This window comes from Haemorhous mexicanus, unplaced genomic scaffold, assembly GCF_027477595.1.
Source record: "Haemorhous mexicanus isolate bHaeMex1 unplaced genomic scaffold, bHaeMex1.pri scaffold_148_ctg1, whole genome shotgun sequence".
In the NCBI taxonomy this organism is placed as follows: Eukaryota; Metazoa; Chordata; class Aves; order Passeriformes; family Fringillidae; genus Haemorhous; species Haemorhous mexicanus.
Genome location: NW_026775999.1, coordinates 56593 through 78809, shown reverse-complemented (window position 1 = coordinate 78809; position 22217 = coordinate 56593). Strand labels below are relative to the sequence as shown.

General features: G+C 49.9%; 1 protein-coding gene across 1 annotated transcript in view; it reads left to right on the top strand.

The window, feature by feature from the left end:
• Positions 1 to 65: 65 nt before the first annotated feature.
• The window catches only part of LOC132322827 (voltage-gated potassium channel subunit beta-2-like), a 40553-nt gene continuing 18401 nt past the window's right edge, over positions 66 to 22217 (top strand). The window contains exons 1-9 of the mRNA XM_059837538.1: positions 66 to 169; positions 6051 to 6094; positions 8093 to 8130; positions 9259 to 9332; positions 11962 to 12005; positions 13667 to 13711; positions 14632 to 14669; positions 15022 to 15108; positions 15592 to 15627. Coding sequence (XP_059693521.1) covers positions 15594 to 15627 — 34 coding nt within the window. The 5' untranslated portion in view covers positions 66 to 169; positions 6051 to 6094; positions 8093 to 8130; ... (4 more) ...; positions 15022 to 15108; positions 15592 to 15593. The remainder of the gene's footprint in view (positions 170 to 6050; positions 6095 to 8092; positions 8131 to 9258; positions 9333 to 11961; positions 12006 to 13666; positions 13712 to 14631; positions 14670 to 15021; positions 15109 to 15591; positions 15628 to 22217) is intronic.

Sequence of the window (22217 nt, the reverse complement as noted above, 5' to 3'; positions counted from 1 at the left end):
GGGGGAGGGGCGGCCCCCCGCAGAAATCGGGGGGTGGGGGAGGGGCGGGGGGGGCCAGGAGCCCCTCGGGGGGTGGGGGAGGGGCGGCGGCCCCGAAGAGGGGGGGAGGGGAGCCCCCCGCTGCCCCTCCCCCACCCGGAGCGACCCCCGGGCCCGGCATGAAGTACCGGTAGGGGGGAGGGGCCAAGGGGGGAGGGGGAGGGGCGATCTGGGGGGTCCCGGGTTAATTTGGGGGTGGGGGAGGGGCGATCTGGGGGGTCCCGGGTTAATTTAGGGGTGGGGGAGGGGCGATCTGGGGGGTCCCGGGTTAATTTGGGGGGTGGGGGAGGGGCGATTTTGGGGGTCCCGGGTTAATTTGGGGGTGGGGGAGGGGCGATTTGGGGGTCCCGGGTTAATTTTGGGGGTGGGGGAGGGGCGATCTGGGGGGTCCCGGGTTAATTTGGGGGTGGGGGAGGGGCGATCTGGGGGGTCCCGGGTTAATTGGGAGAGGGGGGAGGGGCGATCTGGGGGTCCCGGGTTAATTTGGGGGAGGGGCGGGGCCTGTTGGGGGTCCCTGGGGCCATTTTGGGGGTCCCCGGTCCCGTTTTGGGGTCTCTCTGGTTTTGGGGGGGGGTCCTGGGGGCCATTTTGGGGGTCCTGGGTTCATTTTTTGGGGGTCCTGGGTTCATTTTTGAGGTCCTGGGCCCATTTTGGGGGGGGGGGGTCGGGCCCATTTTTGGGGTCCTGGATCCATTTTGGGGTCCCCGGGTCCATTTTTGGGGTCCCTGGGCCCATTTTGGGGTCCCCGGGTTCATTTTTGGGGTCCCTGGGTTCATTTTGGGGGTCCCTGGGTTTATTTGGGGGGGGTCGCGCCCCATTTGGGGGGGTCGGGTCCCATTTTTGGGTCCTGGGGTCCCTTTTTGGGGTCCCCGGGTTCATTTTTGGGGGGTCCTCGGGCCATTCTGGGGGGTCCTGGGTTCATTTTTGAGGGTCCAGGGGTTCATTTTGGGGGGTCCTGGCGCCATTTTGGGGGTCCCTGGGTTCATTTTGGGGGTCCCTGGGGTCATTTTGGGGTCCCTGGGTTCATTTTGGGGGGTCTTAGGTCCCTTTTTGGGGGTCCTGGATTTTTTTGGGGGGTCTCGGGTTCATTTTTGGGGGTCCCCGGGTTGATTTGGGGGGTCCTGGGCCCATTTCGGGGGGGTTCGGGTCCTTTTTGGGGGTCCCCGGGTCCCTTTTTGGGGTCTCTCGGTTTTTTCGGGGGTCCTGGGTTCATTTTGGGGGTCCCTGGGTTTATTTGGGGGGGGTCGCGTCCCATTTGGGGGGGTCGGGTCCCATTTTTGGGGTCCTGGGTCCCTTTTTGGGGTCCCCGTGTTCATTTTGGGGGGTCCTCGGGCCATTCTGGGGGGTCCTGGGTTCATTTTTGGGGGTCCAGGGGTTCATTTTGGAGGGTCCTGGCGCCATTTTGGGGTCCCTGGGTTCATTTTGGGGGTCCTCGGGTTCATTTTGGGGGTCCCTGGGTCCCTTCTTTGGGGGTCCTGGGTTCATTCTGGGGGGCCCTGGGGTCATTTTGGGGTCCCCGGGTTCATTTTTGGGGGGTCTTAGGTCCCTTTTTGGGTCCCTGGATTTTTTGGGGGGGTCTCGGGTTCATTTTTGGGGGTCCCTGGGTTGATTTGGGGGGGGTCGGGCCCCATTACTGGGGGTCCTGAATCCATTTTTGGGGTCCCTGGGCCCATTTTGGGGTCCCTGGGGTCATTTTTGGGGTCCTGGGTTCATTTTGGGGGTCCCTGGGGCCATTTTGGGGTCCCTGGGTTCATTTTTGGGGGGTCTTAGGTCCCTTTTTTGGGTCCCTGGATTTTTTTGGGGGTCTCGGGTTCATTTTTGGGGGTCCCCGGGTTGATTTGGGGGGTCCTGGGCCCATTTTGGGGGGGTTCGGGTCCTTTTTGGGGTCTCTCGGTTTTTTCGGGGGTCCTGGGGTCATTTTGGGGGTCCCTGGGTTTATTTGGGGGGGGGTCGCGCCCCATTTGGGGGGGTCGGGTCCCATTTTTTGGGGTCCTGGGTCCCTTTTTGGGGTCCCGGGGTTCATTTTGGGGGGGGGTCACGCCCCATTTTTGGGGTCCTGGGTCCATTTTGGGGGTCCCCGGTCCCATTTTTGAGGGTCCCTGGGCCCATTTTGGGGGTCCCCGGGTTCATTTTTGGGGGTCCCCGGGTTCATTTTGGGGGGTCCTGGGTCCATTTTGGGTGGTCGGGTCCCATTTTTGGGGTTCCCCGGGGTCCCTTTTGGGGGTCGGGTCCCATTTTTTGGGGGTCCCTGGGTTCATTTTTGGGGTACCCGGGTCCATTTTGGGGGTCCCGGTCCCATTTTGGGGGTCCCTGGATCCATTTTGGGGGGTCGGGTCCCATTTTTGGGGGTCCCGGTCCCATTTTTGGGGTCCCCGGGTTCATTTTGGGGGGTCCTGGTTCCCATTTTGGGGGTCCCGGTCCCATTTTTGGGGGTCCCTGGGTTCATTTTTGGGGGTCTCCGGGTTCATTTGGGGGGTCTTGGGTCCATTTTGGGGTCCCCGAGTCCATTTTGGGGGTCCCTGGGTTCATTTTTGGGGGTCCCTGGGTCCCTTTTTGGGGGTCCTGGGTTCATTCTGGGGGGTCCTGGGGTCATTTTGGGTCCCCGGGTTCATTTTTGGGGGGTCTTAGGTCCCTTTTTGGGGTCCCTGGATTTTTTTGGGGGGGTCTCGGGTTCATTTTTGGGGGTCCCTGGGTTGATTTGGGGGGGTCCTGGGCCCATTTTGGGGGGTTCGGGTCCTTTTTGGGGGTCCCGGGTCCCTTTTTGGGGTCTCTCGGTTTTTTCGGGGGTCCTGGGATAATTTTGGGGATCCCTGGGTTTATTTGGGGGGGGGTCGCGTCCCATTTGGGGGGGTCGGGTCCCATTTTTGGGGTCCTGGATCCATTTTTGGGGTCCCCGTGTTCATTTTGGGGGGTCCTGGGGCCATTCTGGGGGGTCCTGGGTTCATTTTTGGGGGTCCAGGGGTTCATTTTGGGGGGGTCCTGGCGCCATTTTGGGGTCCCTGGGTTCATTTTGGGGGTCCTCGGGTTCATTTTGGGGGTCCTGGGTCCATTTTTGGGGGTCCTCGGGTTCATTTTGGGGGTCCCTGGGGCCATTTTGGGGTCCCCGGGTTCATTTTTGGGGGGGTCTTAGGTCCCTTTTTGGCTCCCTGGATTTTTTTGGGGGGTCTCGGGTTCATTTTTGGGGGTCCCTGGGTTGATTTGGGGGGTCCTGGGCCATTTTGGGGGGGTTCGGGTCCTTTTTGGGGGTCCCCGGGTCCCTTTTTGGGGTCTCTCGGTTTTTTCGGGGGTCCTGGGTTCATTTTGGGGGTCCCTGGGTTTATTTGGGGGGGGTCGCGTCCCATTTGGGGGGGTCGGGTCCCCATTTTTGGGGTCCTGGATCCCTTTTTGGGGTCCCTGGGTTCATTTTGGGGGTCCCGGGGTTCATTTTGGGGGGTCCTGGGTTCATTTTTGGTGTCCCCGGGTTCATTTTGGGGGTCCTGGGTCCCCATTTTGGGGTCCCCGGGTTCATTTTGGGGGGTCCTGGCGCCATTTTGGGGTCCATGGGTTCATTTTGGGGGGTCTTAGGTCCCTTTTTGGGTCCCTGGATTTTTTTGGGGGTCTCGGGTTCATTTTTGGGGATCCCTGGGTTGATTTGGGGGGTCCTGGGCCCATTTTGGGGGGGTTCGGGTCCTTTTTGGGGGTCCCCGGGTCCATTTTTGGGGGTCCTGGGTTCATTTTGGGGGGTGCTGGGGTCATTTTGGGGGTCCCTGGGTTTATTTGGGGGGGGGGGTCGGGTCCCATTTGGGGGGGGTCGGGTCCCATTTTTGTGGTCCCCGGGTTCATTTTGGGGGTCCTGGGGCCATTTTGGGGGTCCTTGGGTTTATCTTGGGGGTCCTGGGGTCATTTTGGGGTCCCTGGGGTCCTTTTTGGGGGTCCCCGGGTCCCTTTTTGGGGTCTCTCGGTTTTTTCGGGGGTCCTGGGGTCATTTTGGGGGTCCCTGGGTTTATTTGGGGGGGGTCGCGTCCCATTTGGGGGGTCGGGTCCCATTTTTTGGCGGGTCCCCGGGTTCATTTTGGGGTCCCCGGGTTCATTTTGGGGGTCCCCGGATCCATTTTGGGGGGTCCCGGTCCCGTTTTTGGGGTCCCCGGGTCCATTTTGGGGGTCCTGGGGCAGTTTTGGGGTCTCTGGGTTCATTTTTGGGGGTCCCCGGGTTCATTTTGGGGGGTCCTGGGTCCTTTTTTTGGGTGTCCCCGGTCCCCTTGGGGGTCCCGGTCCATTTTTGGGGTCCTCTGGTCCGTTTTGGGGGTCCTGGGCCCCATTTTGGGGGTCCCCGGGTTCATTTTGGGGGTCCTGGGGTCATTTTTGGGGTCCCTTGGTTCATCTTTGGGGGTCCCCTGGGTTGATTTGGGGGGTCCTGGGTCCATTTTGGGGGGGGGATCGGGCCCCATTTTGGGGGTCCTGGATCCATTTTGGGGGGTCCCGGTCCCATTTTTGGGGGTCCCTGGGTTTATTTTGGGGTCCCCGGGTTCATTTTGGGGGGTCCTGGGGCCATTTTGGGGGTCCCGGTCCCATTTTGAGGGTCCCTGGGTTCATTTTTGGGGGTCCCGGGGTTCATTTTTGGGGTCCCTGGGGTCATTTTTGGGGTCCCTGGGTCCATTTTTGGGGGTCCTCGGGTTCATTTTGGGGGGTGCTGGGGTCATTTTGGGGGTCCCTGGGTTTATTTGGGGGGGGGGTCGGGTCCCATTTGGGGGGGTCGGGTCCCATTTTTGTGGTCCCCGGGTTCATTTTGGGGGTCCTGGGGCCATTTTGGGGGTCCTTGGGTTTAATCTTGGGGGTCCTGGGGTCATTTTGGGGTCCCTGGGGTCCTTTTTGGGGGTCCCCGGGTCCCTTTTTGGGGTCTCTCGGTTTTTTCGGGGGGTCCTGGGGTCATTTTGGGGGTCCCTGGGTTTATTTGGGGGGGGTCACGTCCCATTTGGGGGGTCGGGTCCCATTTTTGGCGGTCCCCGGTTCATTTGGGGTCCCCGGGTTCATTTTGGGGGTCCCCGGATCCATTTTGGGGGGTCCCGGTCCCGTTTTTGGGGTCCCCGGGTCCATTTTGGGGGTCCTGGGGCAGTTTTGGGGTCTCTGGGTTCATTTTTGGGGTCCCGGTTCATTTGGGGGTCCGGGTTCATTTTGGGGGTCCTGGTCCTTTTTTGGGTGTCCCCGGGTCCCCTTGGGGGTCCCGGTCCCATTTTTGGGGTCCTCTGGTCCGTTTTGGGGGTCCTGGGCCCATTTTGGGGGTCCCCGGGTTCATTTTGGGGGTCCTGGGGTCATTTTTGGGGTCCCTTGGTTCATCTTTGGGGGTCCCTGGGTTGATTTGGGGGGTCCTGGGTCCATTTTGGGGGGGGATCGGGCCCCATTTTGGGGGTCCTGGATCCATTTTGGGGGTCCCGGTCCCATTTTTGGGGGTCCCTGGGTTTATTTTGGGGTCCCCGGGTTCATTTTGGGGGGTCCTGGGGCCATTTTGGGGGTCCCGGTCCCATTTTTGAGGGTCCCTGGGCCTATTTTGGGGGGTCCTGGGCCCATTTTGGGGTCCCCGGGTTCATTTTGGGGGGTCCTGGGGCCATTTTGGGGGTCCCCGGGTTCATTTTTGGGGGGTCCTGGGTCCCCTTGGGGGTCCTGGGGATCATTTTGGGGGTCCCTGGGTTTATTTGGGGGGGGGTCGCGTCCCATTTGGGGGGGTCGGGTCCCATTTTTGGGGGTCCCCGGGTTCATTTTGGGGGGTCCTGTGGCCATTTTGGGGGGGGGGTCGGGTCCCTTTTGGGGGTCCCCGGGTCCATTTCTGGGGGTCCCAGTCCCATTTTTGGGGGGTCCTGGGTCCATTTTGGGGGTCGGGTCCCATTTTTGGGGTCCCCGGGTCCGTTTTGGGGTCCCCGGGTTCATTTTGGGGTCCCGGGGTTCATTTTTGGGGGTCCCCGGGTTGATTTGGGGGTTCCTTTTCGGGGTCCCCTCTCCGGGGGTCTCAGATTTTGGGGGTCCCCTCCCCCCCCCAGGACCCTCGGCCGCTCGGGGCTGCGCGTCTCCGTCCTGGGGCTGGGTGAGCCGGGGAGCCCGGGGAAATTTGGGGAATTTTGGGGAATTTTGGGGAATTTTGGGGGGATTTGGGGGGATTTGGGAATTTTGGGGGGATTTGGGGAAAATTTGGGGGGATTTAGGGGGGATTTTAGGGGGGGATTTGGGAATTTTGGGGGGGATTTGGGGAAATTTTGGGGGATTTGGGGAATTTTGGGGGGATTTGGGGAAAATTTGGGGGGATTTAGGGGGGATTTTGGGTGATTTTGGGGGTTTTTGGGGAAAATTTGGGGAATTTGGAGGAATTTTGGGGAGTTTTTGGGGGGATTTGGGGAAAATCTGGGAAATTTGGGGAATTTTGGGGGGATTTTGGGGGGATTTTGGGAATTTTGGGGGATTTGGGCAATTTTGTGGAATTTTGGGGGAATTTTGGGGGGATTTTGGGGAATTTGGGGGATTTTGGGGGGATTTTGGGGATATTTGGGGGGATTTGGGGAATTTTGGGGGGTTTTGGGGGAATTTGGAGGAAATTTGGGGAATTTTGGGGACAATTTGGCAAATCTGGGAAAATTTGGGGAATTTTGGGGGGAAATTTGGGAATTTTGGGGAAAATTTGGGGAATTTGGAGGAATTTTGGGACTTTTGGGGGGATTTGGGGAAAATCTGGGAAATTTGGGGACAATTTGGGGATTTTGGGGGGATTTGGGAAATTTTGGGGGGATTTTGGGGGGATTTGGGGGAAATTTGGGGAATTTTGGGACAATTTGGCAAATCTGGGGAAAAATTGGGGAATTTTGGGGGAAATTTGGGGAATTTGGAGGAATTTTGGGGGGGATTTGGGGAAAATCTGGGAAATTTGGGAATTTTGGGGGGATTTTAGGGGGATTTGGGGGAAATTTGGGGACAATTTGGGGAATTTTTTGCAAATTTCGGAAATTTTGGGGGGATTCGGGGGGAAATTTGGGGAATTTTTGGCAAATTTGGGGAATTTTGGGGAGTTTTTGGGGGGGATTTGGGGAAAATTTGGGGAATTTGGGGACAATTTGGGAAATTTTGAGGAAATTTGGGAAATCTGGGGAAAATTTGGGGAATTTTGGGGGGATTTTGGAAGGATTGGGGGGAAAATTTGGGGAATTTTTGGCAAATTTGGGGAATTTGTGGGAGTTTTTGGGGGGATTTGGGGGAAATTTGGGGAAATTTAGGGGGGATTTGGGGAATTTTGGGGAGTTTTGGGGAATTTTGGGGGGATTTTGGGGGAGTTTTGGGGGAATTTGGGGGAATTTTAGGCAGAATTTGGGGAATTTTGGGGGGATTTGGGGAAAATTTCAGGAATTTTGGGGGGATTTGGAGCAGAATTTGGGGGATTTTGGGAAATTTTGGGGGGATTTGGGGAATATGAGGGGATTTGGGGGGATTTGAGGAGAATTTGGGGAATTTTGGGGGAATCTTGGGGAGAATTTGGGGGATTTGGGGAAAAATTGGGGGATTCGGGAAATTTTGGGGGGATTTGGGGAAATTTGGGGGGAAATTTGGGGAAATTTTGGGAATTTTGGGGCATTCTGGGGGATTTGTGGAATTTTGGGGGAATTGGGGGAAATTTTGGGGGAATTTTGGGGGGATTTGGGGAAAATTTGGGAAATTTTGAGGGGATTTTGGGAAAATTTGGGGAATTTTGGGGGAATTTGGGGGATTTGAGGGAATTTTGGGGGGGGGATTTGGAAATTTGGGGGGATTTGGGGGGAAATTTTCAGGAATTTGGGGGAAATTTGGGGGAGATTTGGGAATTTTCGGGTCTGGGGAGGGATTTTGGGGGATTTGAGGTGAATTTGGGGAATTTGGGAAATTTTGGGGGAAATTTGGAGAATTTGGGGGTGACTTTGGGGGGATTTTTGGGATTTTTGGGGAAATTTTGGGGATTTTGGGCCAATTTTGAAGAATTTGGTGGTTCTCTGAGCCATTTTTGGGTCAAATTTGGGATTTTTTGGCGTTTCCTTCTCTCCTCACCCCAAAATTTCCCCCCCAGGTTCCCGCGGGACCTTCGGGGCCGGGACCTCGGAGGAGGTGAGACCCCCCCCCCAAATTTTGGGGTCCCCATCCCCCAAATTTTGGGGTCCCCCCAATTTTTAGGATTTACCCCGAAATTTTGGGGTTTTTTTCCCCATTTTTTGGGGGTTTTTTTCCCCATTTTTAAAAATTTTCCCCATTTTTTTTTGGGAGTTTTCCCCATTTTTTGGGACTCTCTTTTTGGGGGTGCCGCCCCCCAAATTTGGGGGTCCCTCCCTCACTCCCCCTCCCCAATTTCGGGGCTCCCCCACCCCATTATTGGGGTTTTTTCCCTCATTTTTAGGGTTTTTTTCCCATTTTTTGCCTTTTTTCCCCTTTTTTTGGGGTTTTTCCCCCCAAATTTCGGGACCCCCTTTTTGGGGGGAATTCTGGGGGTTCCCCCCTAAATTTGGGGGTCCCTCCCTGACTCCCCCTCCCCAAATTCGGGGCTCCCCCACCCCATTTTTGGGGTTTTTTTCCCTCATTTTTAGGGTTTTTTTCCTTTTTTTTTGGGTTTTCCCCCCAAATTTCGGCACCCTCTTTTTGGGGCGAATTCTGGGGGTTCCCCCCTAAATTTGGGGGTCCCTCCCTGACTCCCCCTCCCCAATTTTGGGGCTCCCCCACCCCAATTTTGGGTTTTTTCCCTCATTTTAGGGTTTTTTTCCCCTTTTTTCCCCTTTTTTTGGGTTTTCTCCCCAAATTTCGGGACCCCCTTTTTGGGGGAATTCTGGGGGTGCCCCCCCAAATTTGGGGGTCCCTCCCTGACTCCCCCTCCCCAATTTTGGGGCTCCCCCACCCCATTTTTGGGGTTTTTTTCCCCCATTTTTGGAGTTTTTATTCCCATTTTTCCCCTTTTTTCTCCTTTTTTTGGGTTTTCCCCCCAAATTTCGGCACCCCCTTTTTGGGGGAAATTCTGGTGTTCCCCCCCAAATTTGGGGGTCCCTCCCTGACTCCCCCTCCCCAATTTTGGGGCTCCCCCACCCCATTTTTGGGGTTTTTTCCCTCATTTTTGGGGTTTTTTTCCCCTTTTTTTGAGGTTTCCCCCCAAATTTCGGGACCCCCCTTTTTTGGGGAGAATTCTGGGGGTTCCCCCCCAAATTTGGGGGTCCCTCCCTGACTCCCCCTCCCCAAATTTGGGGTTCCCAGGAGGCCGAGCGGGTGCTGAGCGCCGCCTACGATTTGGGGGTGACGCTCTTCGACACCTCCGAGGCCTCGCCCAGGTAAGGAGGGGGAGGAGACCCCCCAAAAATCCCCCCAGGACCCCCCAAAAATCCTCCCCGGATCCCAAAAATTCCCCCCCAAAAAATCCCGACCCCAAAAAACCCCCAAAAAATTCCGAGTTTGGCTTCAAAATTGAAAAATAATTCAAATTTTGACCCCAAAAAATGCCAAATCTGACCCCAAAAATGCCCCAAATTTTCGCCCAGATCCCAAATCCTCACCCCCAAAAAAACCCCAAAAATCCTCCCCGGATCCCTGAAAAAAAAAATCCCGACCCCAAAAACCCCAAAATCCCTCAAAATCCCTAAAATTGCAAAATCTCAACCCAAAAAATGCAAAATCTGCCCCAAAATCCCCAAAAATACAAATTCCGCCCCAAAATCTCCAAAAATCCCCCAAATTTCTCCCAAAAATCCCCCAAACCCAGAATTCCTTCCAAAATCCACAAAAAATCCTCCCAAAATCATCCCCAAAATCCCCTCAAATACCTAAATCCTCCCAAAATATCAAAAAACCCCAAAATCCTCCCAAAAATCCTCCCAAAAATCCCCACCAAACCCAAAAATGCCAAAAAGCCCCTCAAAAAAGAAAAAAAAATTTCACTGAATCCGCCAAAATCCATCAAAAAACCCCAAAAATCCCCCCAAAATCCCCCAAAATCACCCAAAAAACCCCAAAAATCCCCCAGAAATCCCCAAAATTTCCCCAAATCCCTCCAAAAAATCCCAAAATTCCCCCCAAAAAACCCAAAAATCCCCCCAAAAAACCCAAAAAATCCCCAAAATCCCCCCAAAAAATCCCCAAAATTTCCCCAAATCCCCCCAAAAAATCCCAAAATTCCCCCCCAAAAAACCCAAAAATCCCCAAAAATGCCCCAAATTCCAACAAATCCCCCCCAAAAATCCCAAAATTCCCCCCAAAATCCCAAAACCCCCCAAAACCCCAAAAATCCCCAAAATCCCCCCCAAAAAACCCAAAATCCCCAAAAAAACCAAAAAATCCCCAAAATCCCCCAAAAATCTCCTGAAATTTGCCCAAATCCCTCCCAAAATTCCCCCCAAAAACCCCAAATCCCCTAAAAAACCCCAAATCCCCTAAAATCCCCCAAAATCCCCAAAATTCCCCCCAAATCCCTCCCAAAAAATCCCAAATTCCCCCAAAAACCCCAAAATCCCCCAAAACTCCCAAAAATCCCCAAAAAAATCCCAAAATTCCCCCAAAAATCCCCCCAAAACCCCCAAAATCCCCCAAAACCCCCCAAAATCCCCCAATCCCCCCAAAATCCCCAAAATTTCCCCAAATCCCTTCAAAAAATCCCAAATTCTCCCCCAAAAAAATCCCCAAATTCCCCAAAAAAACCAAAAATCCCCAAAAATCCCCAAAATTCGCCAAATCCCCCCAAAAAAATCCCCAAAATTCCCCCCAAAAACCCAAAATCCCCTCAAAATCCCAAAATCCCCCCAAAATCCCCAAAATCCCCCCAAAATCCCCAAAATCCCCCCCGTGCCAAAATCCCCCAAAATCACCCAAAATGCCCCAAAATCCCCCCAAAATCTCCCAAAATTCCCCCCAAATCCCCCAAAATCCCCAAAATTCCCCCAAATCCCCCCAAAATCCCCAAAATCACGCAAAATCCCCCCAAAATCACCCAAAATGCCCCAAAAAAACCCAAAAAATCCCCAAAAATCCCCAAAAATCCCCAAAATCCCCCAAAATCCCCCAAAATCCCCCCAAAATCCCAAAATCCCCCCAAAATCCCCCCAAAATCCCCAAAATCCCCCAAAATCCCCCCAAAATCACCCAAAATGCCCAAAAAATCCCCAAAAATCCCCAAAATTCCCCCCCAAAATTCCCTCCAAAATCCCCAAAAATCCCCAAAATCCCCCAAAATCCCCAAAAATCCCCAAAATTTTGCCATCCCCCAAAAAAATCCCCAAAATCCCCCCAAAAAACCCAAAATCCCCAAAGATTCCCCCCAAAATCCCCCCAAAATTCCCAAAATCCCCCAAAATCCCCCAAAATCCCCCCAAAATCCCCCAAATTCAATCCCCCCAAAATCCCCAAATCCCCCAAAATCCCCAAAATCCCCCAAATATCCCAAATCCCCAAAATCCCCAAAATTCCCCAAAATTCCCAAAATCCCCCAAAATCCCAAATCCCAAAATCCCCCCAGAATTCCCCCCAAAATCCCCCCAAAATCCCCCAATCCCCCAAAATCCCCCCAAAATCCCCAACAAATCCCCCAAATCCCCCAAATCCCCCAAATCCCCCAAATCCCCCCAAAATCCCCCAAATCCCCCCAAATCCCCCAAAATCCCCCCAAAATCCCCCAAAATCCCCCCAAAATCCCCAAAAATCCCCCAAAATCCCCAAAAATCCCCCCACATTCCCCCAAAATTCCCAAAATCCCCCCAAATCCCCCCAAAATCCCCAAAATCCCCCAAAATGCCCCAAAAAAAACCCAAAAAATCCCCCAAAATCCCCCCAAAATCCCCCAAAATCCCCCAAAATCCCCCCAAAATCCCCCAAAATTCCCCCAAAATCCCCCCAAAATGCTCCCAAATCCCCCAGAAATGCCCAAATTTCCCCGATTGCCCAAATTTCCCCGATTTGCCCCAAATCCCGCAGGGTGGAGAAGCTGCTGGGAGGATCCTGAGGAGCAAAGGATGGAGGTGGGGGAGGGGCGGGGGGAAATTTGGGGGAAATTTGGGGAAATTTGGGGAAATTTGGGAATTTTGGGGGAAATTTGGGGGATTTTGGGGGGTCCCGGGGGAAAATTTGGGGGAATTCTGGGGGAATTTGGGGTAAATTTGGGGGATTTGGGGAGAAATTTGGGGATTTGGGTGGGAATTTTAGGGAATTTTGGGGAAATTTGGGGCAGAATTTGGGGGATTTGAGGGAATTTTGGGGGGAATTTGGGGATTTTGGGGGTGTCCGGGGGGAAATTTAGGGAATTTTGGGGAATTTGGGGAATTTGGGTAAATTTGGGGGATTTTGTGTAAATTTGGGGGGGTTTGGGGGAAATTTGGGAAATTTGGGGGAAATTTGGGGAATTTTGAGGGAATTTGGTGGAAATTTTGGGGGGAATTTGGGGGATTTTGGGGTCCCGGGGGGGATTTGGGGGATTTGGGGAATTTTGGGGGAACTTGGGTTAAATTTGGGGGATTTTGGGTTTCTGAGAGAATTTTGGGGGATCCCAGGGGTAAATTTTGGGGTTCCCGGGTGGGATTTGAGGGAATTTTGGGGTAAATTTGGGGGATTTTGGGGTTCTGGGAGGATTTTGGGGAATTTTGGGTAAATTTGGGGGATTTTGGGGTCCCCGGATGGGATTTTGGGGTAAATTTGGGGAATTTGGGGGAAATTTTTGGGAAAATTTGGCGGATTTTGGGGTCCCGGGGGGGAAATTTGGGGAATTTTGGGGGAATTTGGGATAAATTTGGAGAATTTTGGGGAATTTTGGGGTAAATTTGGGGATTTGGGGGTAAATTTGGTGATTTTGGGTAAATTTGGGGGATTTTGGGTTTCTGAGAGAATTTTGGGGATCCCGGGGGGAAATTTTGGGGTTCCCGGGTGGGATTTGGGAGAATTTTGGGGAATTTGGGGATTTTTGGGTAAATTTGGGGATTTTGGGGTAAATTTGGGGGATTTTGGGGGAAATTTGGGGGAATTGGGGGAATTTTGGGAAAATTTGGGGGATTTTGGGGTAAATTTGGGGGATTTGGGGGTTCTGGGGGGATTTGGGGGTTCCCAGGTGCGATTTTGGGGAATTTGGGGTAAATTTGGGGATTTTTGGGGGAAATTTGGGGGATTTTGGGGAATTTTGTGGGAATTTGGGATAAATTTGGAGAATTTTGGGGATTTTGGGGTAAATTTGGGGGATTTTGGGTAAATTTGGGATTTTGGGGTAAATTTGGGGGATTTTGGGTTTCTGAGAGAATTTTGGGGGATCCCGGGGGGAAATTTTGGGGTTCCCGGGTGAGATTTGGGAGAATTTTGGGGAATTTTGGGGATTTTGGGGTAAATTTGGGGATTTTGGGGTTCCTGGATGGGATTTTGGGGGAAATTTGGGGGATTTTGGGGTTCTGGGGGGATTTGGGGGTTCCCAGGTGCGATTTGGGGGAATTTGGGGTAAATTTTGGGTAAATTTGGGGTAAATTTGGGGTAAATTTGGGGGATTTTGGGCTCCCTGGGTGGAATTTTTTGGGAAAATTTGGGTTCCCAGGGAGGATTTTGGGGGAATTTTGTTGAATTTTGGGGTCTCTGGGGTGGGGGGGGGGGGGGGGATTTGGGGGTCGCTGCCCCTCCCCCACCCCGCCCCTCCCCCCCCCTCCAGACGCTCCAGTTACGTCATCACCACGCGCGTCCACTGGGGGGCGCCGTGAGTACCCACAATGCACCGCGCGGGGGGGGGGGGGCGGGGGCGGAAATTTGGGATTTTTGGGGAAATTTTGGGGAATTTTTGGGGATAAATTTTGGATTTTTGGGGTTCTGGACTGGAATTTTAGGGATTTCGGGGGGAAATTTTGGATTTTGGGGGCGGATTTGGATTTTTTTGGGGGTGAAATTCGGATTTTTGGATTTTTTGGGGGGGGTAAATTTTCATTTTCCGGGGTGGATTTGGGAGTTTGGGTGGAATTTTGGGGTTTTTTTGGGGTGAATTTGGGGCTTTTTGGGATTCAGGGAGGGAATTTTGGTGTTTCTGGGCGATTTCGGGGGAATTTCGAATTTTTTGGGGGGGAGAATTTTGATTTTTTCGTCGAAAATTTTGATTTTCTGGTCGAAAATTTTGATTTTTTTGGTCGAAAATTTTGATTTTTTTGGTCGAAATTTTTGATTTTTTGGGGGAAATTTGGATTTTTCAGGGGGAGTTTTGAATTTCTGGAGGAAATTTGGGGATTTTTAGGGTGGATTTGGGTCTCGCTGTGGATCTGGGGGAAATTTTGGGGAGAATTTTGGGGGGGTTGGGGTGAATTTGAGATTTTTTTTTTGTGGGGAATTTTCATTTTTTGGGGGTGGAATTTGGGGGAAATTTGGGGTGTTTTGGGTGGATTTTGTTATTTTTGGGTTTATTTGGGATTTTTTGGGGGGTGAATTTTTTTGGGGGGGGGGTGAATTTTGGGATTTTTGGGGTGAATTTTGAGGTTTTTGGGGATTTTTGGGGGGTGAATTTTGGGGGTTTTTTTGAGGGTAGATTTGGGGATTTTGGGTTGAATTTTGTAATTTTTGGTTGAATTTTGTCCTTTTTGGGTCAATTTTGGGGTTTTTTGGGTCCATTTTGGGATTTTTTTGCCCCCCCAGACCCGACCGGGGCCTCTCCAGGAAGCACCTGCTGGAAGGTGAGGGGGCGTGGCCTGGGGTGGGCGTGGCCAACCCAAAATGGGTGGGGCTTAGATAGGTGTGGTCACTCTGGGGGCGTGGCAAAGCAATGGGCGTGGCTTAACCCCGCCTCAATGCTTTGCATGTCCTTGTAGGGGCATGGGGTGGGCGTGGCTTAACATTGACCACGCCCGATTGTTGTGGGCGTGGTCTAATGTTAACCACGCCCATTCACCGGGTGTGGTTCTGCCTTGACCACGCCCCCTTTAGCCGCTCACAAAGTTTTGTGGGCGTGGTTTGATATTGGCCACGCCTCCAAAAGGGTCTAAGGGTGGTGATGGGCGTGGCCTAATGCTGACCACGCCCCCTCAGGTCTCCGGGGCTCCCTGCGTCGCCTCCAGCTTGATTACGTCGACGTCGTCTTCGCCGGGCCCCGCCCTGGCCCCGCCCACAATGAAGGTGAGGCCACGCCCCATCCATCACCCACGCCCCTTCTCACAGGCCACGCCCACAATGCTCAGACCACGCCCCTTCCCACTTCAGGCCACGCCTCTTTAATCCCAAGCCGCCCTTTCCTGTTTGGCCACGCCCATCTGGCCAGACCACGCCCACAATTGTGACGTCATCCAAGCCCCACTACATCCACGACTGGCCACGCCCCTCTACCCCAAGCCACGCCCACAGCGATGACATAACCTCAGCCACGCCCATCGTTGGCCACACCTCTCACCACCCTTTATTTGTGAGGCCACGCCCCCTTTTAGGCCACGCCCACACTTAAAGTCCCAGTGCCCCTGAATTTCCCCAGGCCACGCCCACATTTGGCCCCTCCCCTCCCTAACATGGTGGTCACACCCTTTAAACCACGCCCTTTAAGGCCACACCTCTTTAGGCCCCGCCCCTTTAGGCCCCGCCCCCTGAGGTGTCTCCCCCTCCCCCCAGGGATGGACCCGACCCTGCGGCTGCTGCGCCTGGAAGGTACCAACGGCAACGGGGGGGGGGGGGGGCCGGCCCCAAAACTGCCCGAAATTCACCCAAAACCGCCCAAACGAACCCCGAATTCCTTCAAAGCGCCCCAAAATCACCCGGAATTCACCCAAATTCCCCTAAATCGGCCCCAAAGTGCCCAAATTCACCCCAAATTCACCTAAGTCAGCCCAAATCCCCCCCCAAACCAGCTTAGTTCGCCCCAAAATCGTCCGAAATCAGCCCAAAATCGACGGAAATTCGCCCAAAAGTCACCTGAATCAAACCAAAAGTGCCCAAATTTACCCAAAATTTCTTTCAATGAAGCCAAAATCACCTCAAATTCACCCAAAGTTCCACCAATTCGCCCCGAAATCGCCTGAAATTCACCCAAAATTCCGCTAAATCACCACAAATTGCCCAAATTTACCCAAAATTCCCCTAAATCAACCCAAAATCACCAGAAATTCACCCAAAATTCTCTTAAATTACCCCAAAACTGCCCAAATTTACCCCAAATTCCATTAAAGGAACCCAAAATCATGAAATTCACCCAAAATTCCCCTAAATCAAACCAAAAGTGTCCAAATTTATCCCAAATTCCTTTAAATGAACCCAAAAGTGCCTAAGTTCACTCGAAATTCCTCTAAATCACCCGCAAAACTGCCCAAATTCACCCAAAATTCCTCTAAATCAAACCAAAACTGCCCGAATTTACCCCAAATTCCTTTAAATGAACCCAAAATCTCTTGAAATTCACCCAAAATTCCCTTAAATTACCCCAGAACTGCCCAAAATTCACCCAAAATTCCCTTAAATTACCCCAAAACGGCCCAAATTCACCCAAAATTCCCTTAAATTACCCCAAAACTGCCCAAATTCACCCAAAATTCCCTTAAATTACCCCAAAACGGCCCAAATTCACCCAAAATTCCCTTAAATTACCCCAAAACGGCCCAAATTCATCCAAAATTCCCTTAAATTACCCCAAAACGGCCCAAATTCACCCAAAATTCCCTTAAATTACCCCAAAACTGCCCAAATTCACCCAAAATTCCCTTAAATTAGCCCGAAACGGCCCAAATTCACCCAAAATTCCCTTAAATTACCCCAGAACTGCCCAAAATCACCCAAAATTCCCTTAAATTACCCCAAAACTGCCCAAATTCACCCAAAATTCCCTTAAATTACCCCAGAACTGCCCAAATTCACCCAAAATTCCCTTAAATGATCCCAAAACTGCCCAAATTCACCCAAAATTCCCTTAAATTACCCCAGAACTGCCCAAATTCACCCAAAATTCCCTTAAATTACCCCAAAACTGCCCAAATTCACCCAAAATTCCCTTAAATTACCCCAAAACGGCCCAAATTCACCCAAAATTCCCTTAAATTACCCCAAAACTGCCCAAATTCACCCAAAATTCCCTTAAATTACCCCAAAACGGCCCAAATTCACCCAAAATTCCCTTAAATTACCCCAAAACTGCCCAAATTCACCCAAAATTCCCTTAAATTATCCCAAAACTGCCCAAATTCACCCAAAATTCCCTTAAATTACCCCAAAACTGCCCAAATTCACCCAAAATTCCCTTAAATTACCCCAGAACTGCCCAAATTCACCCAAAATTCCCTTAAATTACCCCAAAACTGCCCAAATTCACCCAAAATTCCCTTAAATTACCCCAAACTGCCCAAATTCACCCAAAATTCCCTTAAATTACCCCAAACTGCCCAAATTCACCCAAAATTCCCTTAAATTACCTCAGAACTGCCCAAATTCACCCAAAATTCCCTTAAATTACCCCAAAACTGCCCAAATTCACCCAAAATTCCCTTAAATTACCCCAAAACTGCCCAAATTCACCCAAAATTCCCTTAAATTACCCCAAAACTGCCCAAATTCACCCAAAATTCCCTTAAATTGCCCCAAAACGGCCCAAATTCACCCAAAATTCCCTTAATTTACCCCAGAACGGCCCAAATTCACCCAAAATTCCCTTAAATTACCCCAAAACGGCCCAAATTCCCCCAAAATTCCCTTAAATTACCCCAAAATGGCCCAAATTCACCCAAAATTCCCTTAAATTACCCCAGAATGGCCCAAATTCACCCAAAATTCCCTTAAATTACCCCAGAACGGCCCAAATTCACCCAAATTCCCTTAAATTACCCCAGAATGGCCCAAATTCACCCAAAATTCCCTTAAATTACCCCAAAATGGCCCAAATTCACCCAAAATTCCCTTAAATTATCCCAAAATGGCCCAAATTCACCCAAAATTCCCTTAAATTACCCCAGAACTGCCCAAATTCCCCCAAAATTCCCTTAAATTACCCCAAAACGGCCCAAATTCATCCAAAATTCCCTTAAATTACCCCAAAACGGCCCAAATTCACCCAAAATTCCCTTAAATTACCCCAGAACGGCCCAAATTCACCCAAAATTCCCTTAAATTACCCCAAAACGGCCCAAATTCACCCAAAATTCCCTTAAATTACCCCAAAATGGCCCAAATTCACCCAAAATTCCCTTAAATTACCCCAAAACTGCCCAAATTCACCCAAAATTCCCTTAAATTACCCCAAAACTGCCCAAATTCACCCAAAATTCAATTAAATTACCCCAAACTGCCCAAATTCACCCAAAATTCCCTTAAATGACCCCAAAACTGCCCAAATTCACCCAAATTCCCTTAAATTACCCCAAAACTGCCAAATTCACCCAAAATTCCCTTAAATTACCCCAAAATTGCCCAAATTCACCCAAAATTCCCTTAAATTACCCCAAAACTGCCCAAATTCACCCAAAATTCCCTTAAATTACCCCAAAATGGCCCAAATTCACCCAAAATTCCCTAAATTACCCCAGAACTGCCCAAATTCACCCAAAATTCCCTTAAATTACCCCAAAACTGCCCAAATTCATCCCAAAATTCCCTAAATTACCCCAGAACTGCCCAAATTCACCCAAAATTCCCTTAAATTACCCCAAAACGGCCCCAAATTCCCCCAAAATTCCCTTAAATTACCCCAGAACTGCCCAAATTCACCCAAAATTCCTTAAATTACCCCAAAACGGCCCAAATTCACCCAAAATTCCCTTTAATTACCCCAAAACTGCCCAAATTCACCCAAAATTCCCTTAAATTACCCCAAAACTGCCCAAATTCACCCAAAATTCCCTTAAATTACCCCAGAACTGCCCAAATTCACCCAAAATTCCCCTTAAATTGCCCCAAATCGGCCCAAATTCACCCAAAATTCCCTTAAATTACCCCAAAACTGCCCAAATTCACCCAAAATTCCCTTAAATTACCCCAAAACTGCCCAAATTCACCCAAAATTCCCTTAAATCACCCCAAAACGGCCCAAATTCACCCAAAATTCCCTTAAATTACCCCAAACCTGCCCAAATTCACCCAAAATTCCCTTAAATTACCCCAGAACTGCCCAAATTCACCCAAAATTCCCTTAAATCACCCCAAAACGGCCCAAATTCACCCAAAATTCCCTTAAATTACCCCAAAACTGCCCAAATTCACCCAAAATTCCCTTAAATTACCCCAAAACTCCCCAAATTCACCCAAAATTCCCTCAAATTACCCCAAAATGGCCCAAATTCACCCAAAATTCCCTAAATTACCCCAAAACGGCCCAAATTCACCCAAAATTCCCTTAAATTACCCCAAAATGGCCCAAATTCACCCAAAATTCCCTTAAATTACCCCAAAACTGCCCAAATTCACCCAAAATTCCCTTAAATTACCCCAAAATGGCCCAAATTCACCCAAAATTCCCTTAAATTACCCCAGAACTGCCCAAATTCACCCAAAATTCCCTTAAATTACCCCAAAACTGCCAAATTCACCCAAAATTCCCTTAAATTACCCCAAAATTGCCCAAATTCACCCAAAATTCCCTTAAATTACCCCAAAACTGCCCAAATTCACCCAAAATTCCCTTAAATTACCCCAAAATGGCCCAAATTCACCCAAAATTCCCTAAATTACCCCAGAACTGCCCAAATTCACCCAAAATTCCCTTAAATTACCCCAAAACTGCCCAAATTCACCCAAAATTCCCTTAAATTACCCCAAAACTGCCCAAATTCACCCAAAATTCCCTTAAATTACCCCAAAACGGCCCAAATTCACCCAAAATTCCCTTAAATTACCCCAGAACTGCCCAAATTCACCCAAAATTCCCTTAAATTACCCCAAAATGGCCCAAATTCACCCAAAATTCCCTTAAATTACCCCAAAATGGCCCAAATTCACCCAAAATTCCCTTAAATTACCCCAAAACGGCCCAAATTCACCCAAAATTCCCTTAAATTTCCCCAAAACTGCCCAAATTCACCCAAAATTCCCTTAAATTACCCCAAAACTGCCCAAATTCACCCAAAATTCCCTTAAATTACCCCAGAATGGCCCAAATTCACCCAAAATTCCCTCAAATTACCCCAAAATGGCCCAAATTCACCCAAATTCCCTTAAATTACCCCAAAACTGCCCAAATTCACCCAAAATTCCCTTAAATTACCCCAAAACTGCCCAAATTCACCCAAAATTCCCTTAAATTACCCCAAATCTGCCCAAATTCACCCAAAATTCCCTTAAATTACCCCAGAACTGCCCAAATTCACCCAAAATTCCCTTAAATTACCCCAAACTGCCCAAATTCACCCAAAATTCCCTTAAATTACCCCAAAACTGCCCAAATTCACCCAAAATTCCCTTAAATTACCCCAAAACTGCCCAAATTCACCCAAAATTCCCTTAAATTACCCCAAAACGGCCCAAATTCACCCAAAATTCCCTTAAATTACCCCAGAACTGCCCAAATTCACCCAAAATTCCCTTAAATTACCCCAAAACGGCCCAAATTCACCCAAAATTCCCTTAAATTACCCCAAAACTGCCCAAATTCACCCAAAATTCCCTTAAATTACCCCAGAACTGCCCAAATTCGCCCAAAATTCCCTTAAATTACCCCAAAATGGCCCAAATTCACCCAAAATTCCCTTAAATTACCCCAAAAGTGCCCAAATTCACCCAAAATTCCCTTAAATTACCCCAGAACTGCCCAAATTCACCCAAAATTCCCTTAAATTACCCCAGAACTGCCCAAATTCACCCAAAATTCCCTTAAATTACCCCAAACTGCCCAAATTCACCCAAAATTCCCTTAAATTACCCCAAACTGCCCAAATTCACCCAAAATTCCCTTAAATTACCCCAAACTGCCCAAATTCACCCAAAATTCCCTTAAATTACCCCAAAATGGCCCAAATTCACCCCAAAATTCCCTTAAATTACCCCAAAACTGCCCAAATTCACCCAAAATTCCCTTAAATTACCCCAAAATGGCCCAAATTCACCCAAAATTCCCTTAAATTACCCCAGAACTGCCCAAATTCACCCAAAATTCCCTTAATTTACCCCAGAACGGCCCAAATTCACGCAAAATTCCCTTAAATTACCCCAAAACGGCCCAAATTCACCCAAAATTCCCTTAAATTACCCCAAAAGGCCCAAATTCACCCAAAATTCCCTTAAATTACCCCAGAACGGCCCAAATTCACCCAAAATCCCCTTAAATTACCCCAGAACTGCCCAAATTCACCCAAAATTCCTCTAAATTACCCCAGAACTGCCCAAATTCACCCAAAATTCCCTTAAATTACCCCAGAACTGCCCAAATTCACCCAAAATTCCCTTAAATTACCCCAAAAAGGCCCAAATTCACCCAAAATTCCCTTAAATTACCCCAAAACGGCCCAAATTCACCCAAAATTCCCTTAATTTACCCCAAAATGGCCCAAATTCACCCAAAATTCCCTTAAATTACCCCCAGAACTGCCCAAATTCACCCAAAATTCCCTTAAATTACCCCAGAACGGCCCAAATTCACCCCAAAATTCCCTTAAATTACCCCAGAACGGCCCAAATTCACCCAAAATTCCCTTAAAATTACCCCAGAACTGCCCAAATTCACCCAAAATTCCCTTAAATTACCCCAAAACGGCCCAAATTCACCCAAAATTCCCTTAAATTACCCCAAAACTGCCCAAATTCACCCAAAATTCCCTTAAATTACCCCAGAACGGCCCAAATTCACCCCAAAATTCCCTTAAATTACCCCAGAACTGCCCAAATTCACCCAAAATTCCCTTAAATTACCCCAAAACTGCCCAAATTCACCCAAAATTCCCTTAAATTACCCCAAACTGCCCAAATTCACCCAAAATTCCCTTAAATTACCCCAAAACTGCACAAATTCACCCAAAATTCCCTTCAATTACCCCAAAACGGCCCAAATTCACCCAAAATTCCCTTAAATTACCCCAAAACTGCCCAAATTCACCCAAAATTCCCTTAAATTACCCCAGAACGGCCCAAATTCACCCAAAATTCCCTTAAATTACCCCAGAACTGCCCAAATTCACCCAAAATTCCCTTAAATTACCCCAAAACTGCCCAAATTCACCCAAAATTCCCTTAAATTACCCCAAACTGCCCAAATTCACCCAAAATTCCCTTAAATTACCCCAGAACTGCCCAAATTCACCCAAAATTCCCTTAAATTACCCCAAAACGGC